The 10,299-nt window shown below is 57.3% G+C and overlaps 2 protein-coding genes and 1 long non-coding RNA gene across 3 annotated transcripts; all 3 read left to right on the top strand.

Moving 5' to 3' along the window:
• Positions 1 to 1,117: 1,117 nt before the first annotated feature.
• Positions 1,118 to 1,921, top strand: LOC132251677 (uncharacterized). The gene is made up of 3 exons (XR_009463640.1): positions 1,118 to 1,203; positions 1,353 to 1,432; positions 1,794 to 1,921. It is a non-coding gene; the product is annotated as an uncharacterized LOC132251677 (long non-coding RNA).
• A 933-nt stretch (positions 1,922 to 2,854) lies between these two features.
• Positions 2,855 to 4,895, top strand: LOC132251814 (protein maestro-like). Its single transcript, XM_059731737.1, has 5 exons — positions 2,855 to 2,947; positions 3,472 to 3,618; positions 3,941 to 4,120; positions 4,321 to 4,476; positions 4,782 to 4,895. The coding sequence occupies exons 1-5, from the start codon at positions 2,855 to 2,857 to the stop codon at positions 4,893 to 4,895; spliced, it is 690 nt and encodes a 229-aa protein (XP_059587720.1).
• Positions 4,896 to 8,463: 3,568 nt separating this feature from the next.
• Positions 8,464 to 8,937, top strand: LOC132251813 (ribonuclease pancreatic-like). Its single transcript, XM_059731736.1, has one exon. It carries the CDS (start codon positions 8,464 to 8,466, stop codon positions 8,935 to 8,937), a length of 474 nt encoding a protein of 157 aa, XP_059587719.1.
• Positions 8,938 to 10,299: the final 1,362 nt, after the last annotated feature.

The raw sequence follows: 10,299 nt of genomic DNA, 5'->3' as shown, positions 1-10,299 counted from the left end.
CCCCTGCCCCACCGCCAGGCCTGCTGCCCCAGTTCCTGGAGGTCACCAACTCTCGCATGCCCCTGTCCGCACCTCCGTGGCTCAGCATGGCACGGCAGCTCTCTCTGCCAAGCCGCCCAGGTGCAGGACGGACATGATGAGGCTTGGGAGCATCTGAAACAAAGCGCTGGGGATGGTGCTGTGAGAGCTGTGGGTCTTGTGGGGCTGGCAGGGAGAGCTGGTATCGCTGCTGGGGCAGCTCCTTGGTCAGCAGGGATTCCTGCTTGGGGGCAGAGGGCATGGTGTGAGTGTCGTGTCACCCCTGCAGGACTTTCACCAGGGGAGAAGAGGCAGGACCCACAGGGCCTTGATCCTGGCCTACAGCCAAATAGCTGTGCATGCCCCCCAAACACAGCTGCTCCCCCGCGTGGAGCGTGACATCACCAGGGGGGTCCTGCAGCACTACGTGAGCAGCTGCCAGGTAGGAGCCTGGGAGTGCAGCGTGGTGGGAACAGGCCTGCCGTGGGACTGAGGTCTGCTCTGCACCGGGGTGCCTGGACGGCTCGGATGCTCTGATGACCCTGAACTCCTGCCTGTGAGGAGCATCCGCGTTCATGCTCCTGGGGCGATGGGAAGTGGGAGGGACCCATGTATGGAGATTGCTGGGCTAGATGCTCCTCTCAACCTGCTCTGGCAGGGGTTGTGCATTCATGCCCCTGCGCTGCTCTGCGCTCACCAGCCCGGCCGCTGTTTGGACCCAGCAGTGTGCTGCGCTCTGGGGCCGTCCCAGGCGCTGACGGTAGTTTTACATTTTATTTCCCAGGTGCTTGGCATCACCATCCTCAATAAGGTAAATGTTCAACGAGCCCACCTCTGCTCATGCACTTCCCAGCCCCTAACTCCCTGCGTCACTGAGGCACGAGCACCTACCCCAGGCGGGAGCCCCTACACTGCCATGCACCTTGTCTGAGACGGGGGTGGGCCCGGGGCTTTCTGGGGCTTGTAGACATCTCTCAGGGGTGCAAAGGAGGCTGCCTTCTGGACCTCGGTTCTTCTCCGCTCCTCATCCTCATCTCTTTGTCATTCCCCCATGAAATTCAGGACCTGGACTTAAAGCTGACCCTCATCCGGTCAGTCACTGAGATCAGCCGTGTCATCCAGGACGCTGACGGCTCCCAGAGCTTCCAGTTCACGTACAAAGAGGAGCTGCTGGGGTACATGCTGGTGAGTGGGGAGGAGGCCGGGGGCCCAAACTGCAAAGGACCTGGGGGGAACCTAGCGGGACTGGTTTTCCTGGGAGTGGCTCTTTTGTGGGGGCAGACTGCTTTTCACATCCGTCTTCCCCTGAGTCACATCAGGCTAATGCCTTTTAGGACTTCATAAAAGAGGAACCGATGGATTCCCTGGCCTCTCCTGTTCGCCTCACGGCCATGCTTGCCATTAAGCACCTGAGGTAGGCGATTCATGCCCTGGCTCTCGGAGCTGGGATGCCCTGCTCAGAGATGAGCTCCTTGCGTCACCCTGGGGTGCTCTTCCTGCCAGATGTGGAGCTGAGAGACACATGCAGGGCTCCGGACACAGGCTGCCCTGCCAGCAGCGGGGTTCAGGGGGGTTGCAATGTGTTTAGTCCGCTTGGGGAGTTGGATGGAAAGACCTGGAGGTGGTGGTGGGACAAGTAGGAGTGGTGGGCAGTGCAAGAGCTTCTCAGCCGCCATGCCCAGGGGTGTCTGGATTTCAGGTTCAGATTGTATCTGAGCACTAGACCCACTTTCCAGTGTGACGGAGGGCTTTTCTTCCTCTCTTTCTTCTGCCAGCAAGGTGAAACCCTCCCTGAATCGGGATTCAAACAGAAGCCTGCTTGAAACCTGCCTCAGGTGCCTGGTACCTCTCCCAGCTGTGCAGCACCTGACACAGGAGGGGGAGACAGCTCAGGACTCGTTGCAAATACAGGTACACCTAAAGAGCCGACTTGTGGCATCACCTGCTGGGACCACCGGCATGATCCCCAGCCGGCCCTGGGCCTGGCAGTCACCCCTGGCCTCCCCAAAGGGGTCTGGGGTTTGTGAACACGCTCCAGCTTCCCTCTTCTGTCTCCCGCTTGCAGTCCTTGCACGAGTTGTCCATGCAGGCCTCGGGTGAGATCATGAGGGGCCTCCTTGAAGAAGACCCCACTGAGAGCTGGGTCATGGAGATGTTCCACGTGAGTAGCCAGCAAGTACCTGTCCATGGGCAGAGGTCTACAAAGCAGGCTGCTGGTGACGGCCTCTATGTGGAAGCCTGCTAGACTGGCCACAGCTTCCAGCAGGCAGCTCTTCATGCACCCTTCCTGGATAGCGGGCATGTGCATCATTATGGTGCCCAGGATGTCCGGCACCTGCAGGGAAAAGAAGAAGAACAAGGGCCCTTGCTCACTCGCCAGCACAAGACAAACCAATCCCTCCCACGCTTGGAAAGCACCAACAAGCACCACCAACTTCACACCCCCTGATCCGCGCATCCCCATCTCAGGCTAGCAAGGGAATGCGGCCACACTTTCCCCATGCCCTTCGAAATGGCGCAGGCCAGGGCCTCATGCCGCATCCCTGTGCAAGGAGGGAACGTGGCCCTTGCTCGAGTGCCCAGAGACACACCACGAGGGGGTGTGCCACCTGGCCAGGTAAGAGGCAGGCTGCCTTGCATCTGCGCTCTAGGCAGAGGGAAGAGCGGCGGAGGGGGCACTTTCCGTGCTGAAGCTGCAGGGTGGCGTGGGGCTGGGGACAGGGAGCTTGTGCCCCAAGAGATGAGAGCTGCCGCCTCCGAGCAACCGAGCGCTGGCAGTGCCCAGCCGGTCCCACAGCCAGGGGTCTTCTCTTGCAGGGCTCTGCTGCCGTCGGGCATGGTAATGCCAAATTTCATCAAGGAGATCCTCAAATGGGTGCGGGCTGGGTCACCAAAGCTAAGGCTCACAGGGACAGCCTTCCTCAGCCAGGTAAGGCCCCGTAGAGAATGAGCAGTTGGATGGAAAGGTGGCTGGTTGCTGTGCTCTTTCCCTGGGCAGTGCCCCAGCCCCTTCCTAGGAGGGAGGATCACTGGAATAACTTGAGAGGTTTCTCTTGTGCCCTTGCCCACGCCTCACCACTTCTGCCACATGACAAGGAGAGGGATTTCCTTACCGAGACCTCTTTCTAGCCAGCAGCTCCGAGCTTGGTCCTAACTAGTTCACCCTCTATAAGCACCCAGCATCCCAGGAAGACGCTGCTCTCAACCAAGCAGTGCCCCCATCTACTCGCATCGGCACCACCTCTCCCGCTCACACTAGGCCCCTGTCTTGATGCTTGCCCTGGATCTAAGCAGACAAGCATGCCCACGTCCAACAGGAGAGCACCACGGGCTGAGGCTCTTCCTCGTGGTGTTTTGTGGGACTCTGCTCTGGCACGGGATACCTTTCTGCTGCAGGGCTGGGCTCTTGGCAATGACTGTGCTGGATCAAATGCATGCATTGGTTTCTTTTAGCTTATGAGTGACCCGTCCATTCAGGACGAGGAGCTGCTGAACCCAGCCCTTCTTCTGCTGGCGGAACGAGCCAAGGACGGCAATTACGACGTTCGGCAGATGGCAGCCAGGGCCTTGGGGAACGTGGCACATGGTGCCCCTGAGCAGGTGAGGTCAAAATCCCTCTGCCCTCTCTGGACCAGAGCTTTACCGTAGAGACCGGACAATGAGGCAGGGCTGAAAGGGTGCACAACCCCCCGACATATATCCAGTGTTGTTCTCTCGCCCCTATGGTGTCTCTACGGACCGTTGGGGTGACGAGTGTACTTTTGGTGCAGAAGTGGGTGCTTTGCATCTCACAGGCATACGGGAATGTAGCTGCGGGGGCTTGCTTGGACAGATGAAGTCCTGAACGCTCTGGGAATAACGGGGACCCCAGAGGTAAGGAGCGTAGGTGCTGATCCGTGTGTCACGTCTTCTGTTTGTCCAGCTGAAACACCACCGGACCCTCATCCTGGACACCCTGGTCCAAGGCTCCTTCGTGCCATCTTCAGATAAGCTCATGACAGAGGGCATGATATCTCTGGCCAAGGTCCTCAGCCAGTTAGGGACCAGTACAGGGCCCGTCATTTTGGCTGTGCGGACGCACGTCAGGGCCTTTTTCGACCACGTGAGTGAGCACCGCTCCCCATCCCCATTCGATTGCTCTTCGTTGTGGGCCCTGTCGGGGAGGGGATGCACTTGCTGCCCTTTGCTCCAGTCCAAACTGGAAGATTTTAACTGTTGTGGAAGAAATGAGTTCTCAGGAAGAAAAGCAAGCCCATGAGATGGAGGTTTGGTTGTGACCCCACTGGGGTTTCTTGTCCACAGAAGGATGATGCCCTGCGCAAAGCCTCATTTGCCCTGTTCGCCACCTTGGCAGGGTGCCTAAGAAAAAGATGGCACGCTTGGTATAAAACCCAGGTGAGGCAGAGCTGGGCAGCGCTGCTGCTGCACCTGCAGGACCCGAACAAGGAGGTGGCCAAGGTAAGGACTGGTGACACTGGTGTCCTCAGCCCCCCCCAGGTCTTCCCCATCCAGCCCCAGGGCAGCTCTGCCATTCCTGCATCCTGTGGTGGCCATCCCCTTCCCACTGGGGCAGCTCCATGCAGGCACCTCCTTGAGCTTGGGGCTGCCTCCCAGGTCCAGGGCAGATTGCACATCTGACCCCCTGTGCATGCAGGAAGTCTCCCCACATGGTTTACTGAGTGGGAGACAGAGGTCAGCTGCAGGTGGCACCTGAAAGGCAGGAGAAGTCCTCCCTTTGCCCACCGCCTCTCCTCTGTGCCTAGTGCCAGGCTCCTCCTGGCCAGCCCCTCCTGTTCCTGGCCTGGGCACAGTCGTGGGTCAAGAGGCAAGCCTTGGGCTCTGCTCAGCAGTCAGCAGGGAGTCCAGACCTGGTGTGACTGTGTTTTTCAGGAGTGCAGAAGAGCTGTGGGCCTCTGTTGCCCTTACCTGGGGCTCAGGAGGGTGCAGGGAGTCCTGGCCTTTTATGTGCAGGGGTCAGGAGAGGTGCGGGTCAATGTCCTGCTGCGAGACCTTTGCAGGCACTTGGTGAGTGAGTTTGTGAGCGGCAGGAGGTGAGGGAGGGCAGGGCTCTTTGTAGGATGGAGGGGGGGAACCGGGGCACAGTGCCAATGCCTGCAAGGTCCAGGTCCAGGACCACGGGGCATGGGACAGGCCAAGATTGCTCCTTGGTGCTCCTGTTTCCTCCTGATCTGCACCAGCATGTGGTGCGAGAGGTCTTGTCACCACCGGGAGCTTACGTGTCCTTGGTCCCTCCAGGTCAAAGAAAAACCGGCACTCCTGGAGGGTATGTGCTACAGGACCAGGAGGTACTACACCAGCTCCTGGCCAGAGATCCGGGCAGCAGCTATACATTTTACCGGTGAGAGAGGATGCCTGATCCCTGTGCGTTTCCCCCACCCCCACGAAGAATGGTCAAGCTGCGAATCAGCCCGTGCCTCAGGCTCCCCAGAAAGCACTGGGAAAGCATGATGCTCCCAGTGTTGCAAGGCTGGTGTGGAGGGGGACTGAACCAGACAGCAGGGCTGGGTGGTGGCAGAGATGCCCTGGGCCATGGTTCAGTCATCCTGAGTGATGGAGACGTGTCTGGGACGTGGTCACCCGGCACGGCTCAGGATTGCTCGGCACCACTTCATGGGGGAGGCAAATGGGATGGGGCAGGGACCTACTGGGCCGCAGCGTGCAGGGAGTGTGTTGGTCGTAAATGCCTGCGATGGCAAACACAGCACAGGGGAACCAGCGACCTGCCTCGGGGCTGAGTTCTCCTTGCACCCCGACCGGGGGAAGCTGATCAGTTGTCCCTGCTGTGTGTTTAGGCATCATGCTGGAGTACAGCAGCCCAGGGACTACCAGGTGGCTGAACATCGCCCACTTGCAGAGCTGTAAGTCAGAAATCCAGCCCCTGCCCTTCCCTTCTGGAGCCCAGAAGGAGCCGAGAGGCTGCAGGACCCCGAGAGACCGCACGTCTGCATGCATTGTGCGCTGCCCACCCCACATCACTCCTGAGCCCCGATGCCCAGGGATGAGCCACCTGTGGCGCTGCTAGCACGAGTGGTCTGTTCATGAATGTCTCCTCTCTCCTTCCAGCTCTGAGGTCTCTGGAAAAGGACTCATCACCACCAGTCCAAATCGCGGCCACCCAGGTCCTGGAGGCAATCTCGAAAAGCCCTTGGGGAAGGGTACAATCTCCAAACACAAACCATGGGCGTACTTTGCCCCGTATATTTTCTATGTTTTGCTTTGGGTGCCTGAGGCCCGGCACAAACTAAGAGCAAGCTGCTACACGTGCATGTGTGTGCACACGCACCATTTCTGTAAATAACTTCTGTTCCTGGTTCCTCTGGCTGTTGTGGCTTCTGTCCTGAACACGGCAGAGAGAGAGAGGGGGCGAAGCCTGGTAGCTTGGGGAGCGTGTGTCTGCTTGGTTGGGGCGTCCTGCCTTTTGGGGGGTTGTGTGGGCAGTGAGGTGGGCATTGCTGCTGAAGTCAGGGCATAGGTGCTACCACGTGTTAACCAGGAGCTGGGGCTCTCCCAGGCACACAGGCTAGGTACAGATGTTCAGGGAGGTTAGATTGGGTTAAGAATGGCCACCCAATCTAACTTAGTTCACTCGGGTGCGGACCTTCAACTTGATTGACCTAACTAGGGATCTAAGTATGAACTTTACAGAAGTTCAGGAAGTTTGGTGGATCAGGCTGCCCATTTATAGACCAAAGTTAACCCTATTTGTGATGTGGGCTAACAGATCAGGCCTTACAAGACTGATCTAACTGAAGTCCTGTACAGCCCGCAGCAGCAGCCTGTCTCTGCCCCGTGCACAGATCTGGGGGCACGTGCCCCCCTGGGGCTGTGCTGAGGTGTGTGCCCCTTGCACAACTACAAGGCAACAGCATCATGCCACCAAACTCCCAAAGCCCCCTCCCCTGCCATGGGCAAAGCTGGGGGCTGAGAGCTATTGGGGCTCTACCGTGGACCATGTTGAAATGTGCTCAAGAGATCTGAGGAAGACGTCCATGCCCTCCGCTAGAAATTTCAAACGAAGAAAAATGAATTGTCAGTGCAAAGCACAACTGATTTTAGAAATGACACGAACAAAGGTTTGCAAAAACTATTCAATATTTGTGCCTTAAATTTCCACTCAAAATGAAACTAAATTGCATTTTCAAATGAGAAGGCGATGTCAGGTAGCAGGAAAACCAACATTTAAGGGTGTTTCAACATGCACGTTTCCCAAGTGGAATAACGCAGAACGCAGTCGAACTTAGGAGCTGCCTTCCAAGTGCGATGAAGCAGAAGTGTCAGGTCAGAAAACTGTGGGGATTATTGAGCACCCCACCCTGGGGGGCCAGGGACCCGAGTCAGAGATGCACGTAGCTATTCCTGCTCTCCAGCTGCAAAACTGCCAGGCACCCTGGAGTGCCCTGCTTTGCTGCCCACCCCAGTCTTCCCCCTGTCCTGCCCCACTGCCCTGCGGAGGTTGGGGAGAGCCGAGCGCTGTGGGATGCCTGAGACCTGAGCAACCTCCCAGCGCGCCTTGTGCAGCATGCAAATATGACTGGAAGTGTTTCAACAACCAAAAGCTAACAACAGTTTCTTGAGCTGGGCTCATTTTTTGGAGCACTGTGGCCCTTTCTGGAGGGCTTCTTAGGGCTTGCTGTCTGCTCACTCACCCTTTGAAGCATTTGTTGCTTTTGAAGCGAATGCTGCATCTGCCCAGGGCCTAGGCTCCATGCAGAAGGAGAGAAAGATGGCTGCGGAGATGGCTACCAAGACAAGAAGAGATCTTTCTTCTTCCCCTCCTTCCCCTTGGGGCTGCAGGGAAGGGGAATGCCACCCTAAATAGGAAAGGGCCCTGATACCACCCCATGATTCATGCTCCCCACAAGCTCCTGGAGACCAAGTGGGTATTTGTTCTGCCCCGAGCCCTTCTTCAGAGGCTCACCGTGCCCGCACTGGGCTTCCTAATAATATGGCCCCCTCTCTGGGGTTCGTCGTGCCTGCGCTAGGGTGCCTCAAAGCCGCCCCTCTCTGGGGCTGGGGTCTATGTACCCCGCACACAACCCGGGGTCTATGTTCCCCGCCCGCAACCCACTGGTTGAGCTCATCACCGCACGCTGCGCCTTCACCAGGGCTCTCTCACTCTCCCTGGCAGTCTCTACTCCCTAGGAGCAGGCACTGAGGTGCCCTGCGACAATGCCAATAACAATTGTCCTTTTTCTAAGTGATGAGGATCTCTGTATGGCACTAATGGCTGCTGGGAGAGAAAGGGGCTTTAGGGCATTGGTGATGGGAGGGAGCGTTGGGGAGGACAGGGTGGGGGGAGGTGATGGGTTTTGGGTACATAACAGAGTCGGGTGGGTAGTTAATCCGTACTCCTTATAACCGTCTCCACCCATGTCCCCTGCCCCTTCCACAACTGCAGGTGGATCGAGTGGCTCTGAGGAAGCCATGTCTCCCAGGGGGCCCTGTGCCGCCGTGCTGCTGATGTTCCTGATGCTGACCCCGATGTCTTCCTGGCCGACCGCGGACGGCAAGGCATCGCAATACGAGAAGTTCCAGCAGCAGCATATCGACGAGGTGCCAGACCAGCTGCTCAATGACCTCTATTGCAACACGAGGATGAAGAAGCAGAAGATGACCACTCCCAAGTGCAAGGTCTTCAACACCTTCATTCACTCAGATTTAGGAACAGTAAAAGCCGTCTGCACACGGACTGGGACTAAGAAGCCCAACAACAGGTATTACAGCAACGACAGCTTCTATGTCACTGACTGCAAACTTATAAGAAAGGACCCATGGCAAGGCTGTGTGTACGGGACAACCACCTTGTCCCGGAGGATTTGCATAACCTGTGAGCAAGTCCACGGAGCTGGACTGGCACCTGTCCACTATGGCAGCTACAAAGAGTGCTTCCCCAAGTAGCCAGGGGTGGGGCAGGCCTTGACCCCGCTGCATCCTTCAGCTTTTGCTTGGAACGAAAGGCTTGGTCACAGAGGCCCCAAATCCACCTCATTCGCTAGTTACAGTCAGAGGTGCAACAGAGCAGCTGGGCTCACAGGGCAGGGACAACGCAGTGGGGAAGCGGTGACTTATGGCGTGGTTGCACAACTTTGGCAGCCGCTGTTATTCCCACATCCAAAGTTACGTCCCACGTCCCACATCCATCTCCCCTCCTTAGTCACGCTACTGCTTATTCATATGTAGTATGCAGAACAGGCACTGCCAGCCCAGCCATTCTCCTCTTCTGGCCCCTAGCGCCCAATATACAGAACAGCATCTCCCCTCCCCACCCAAATCCAGAGGCAGCAGGAACGTGTAGCCAATCCTCCAGCATCCTGATGAGTCCTCAAAGCTGTGACCGAGTTAAACCTTCCAGCTGCTTTTTGCAATAAACAGCTGCAACTGCAAACTGGCCTGGGTGCTCTCTCTCTATGTGTGGGTGGGTGGGTGGGTGGGTGGGTGGGGAATGGCAGGGGTTTGGCGCACAAGAATTCATTTCTCTTCCCAAGAGGTGGAAAAGGGGGTGTCTCTCACACTGGGGGTATCCCCTTCCCTGCAGACACAAGGGAAGGCTTAGCCTAACACTTCCTGCTGCCCTTGATGCCTCTTGAGTCGACCCTGCTCAGCAGGCTCCATTCCACATCGCCAGCCAGCTCCACGACCACCTTGCTCCAGACCATGGCCAAGGAAACCTTGCAGTCCCTCTTGCTACAGAGAGATTTCCTGCTCTGTGCTATTCCCTGGTCCCCATGGCTATGACTCCTGAGCGTGAAGTTTCTTCCTGTGCAGTATGGAGGTGGGCTTCCCTTTCACCTGCAGCTAGCAGGGTGGACAGAGGGAACGTCGGTGTTCAGGGTGATTATGGGTGCCAAGCAGCAGTACCTGCATGTGAGATCTGGGAAACAGGCATGTAGACAGGGAGTGATTTCCTCACGGCCCCAAAACGCAGTGTCCCTCACCCCTGCTCAGACCTGGGAAAGCGCAGGGGCACCAAAAGTTTTTTTCAGAGAAGCCAATCTTCTTTTTCTGCTTCCCACATGAGAGCTGAAAGGATAAGTCCCAAGATGTAGCATCTGGACTCGCTTCAGTCCCACTCAGCAGTGAGGCATGAACTATCTATGCCTGCAGCGGAGGTGGGTGGAGAGATGGGGTGGTTGCTGCACATGATGGAGTGTGGGGCAGATCTACAAGGGGTGGGGTGCAGTAGGAGAAGCCCCCTTTGCAGAAGGGGTGTGGGGCAAGCGCTCACGATGCCATTTTCCATGCAATGCCAAAGAAGCTTTA

The sequence above is a fragment of the Alligator mississippiensis genome, chromosome 7 (assembly GCF_030867095.1).
Source record: "Alligator mississippiensis isolate rAllMis1 chromosome 7, rAllMis1, whole genome shotgun sequence".
In the NCBI taxonomy this organism is placed as follows: Eukaryota; Metazoa; Chordata; order Crocodylia; family Alligatoridae; genus Alligator; species Alligator mississippiensis.
The sequence above is the reverse complement of the archived record's forward strand: the minus strand, read 5'-3'. Positions and strand labels throughout refer to the sequence as shown.

Bases quoted from the DNA above. Each gene is read 5' to 3' on its own strand.
- LOC132251814 (XM_059731737.1), top strand. From the start codon at position 2,855: ATGGTAATGCCAAATTTCATCAAGGAGATCCTCAAATGGGTGCGGGCT. The intron at 4,121-4,320 runs GTGAGTGAGCAC...TCTTGTCCACAG, and splicing joins TCAGGGCCTTTTTCGACCAC to AAGGATGATGCCCTGCGCAA. The intron at 4,477-4,781 runs GTAAGGACTGGT...CTCTGTGCCTAG, and splicing joins CGAACAAGGAGGTGGCCAAG to TGCCAGGCTCCTCCTGGCCA.
- LOC132251813 (XM_059731736.1), top strand. From the start codon at position 8,464: ATGTCTCCCAGGGGGCCCTGTGCCGCCGTGCTGCTGATGTTCCTGATG.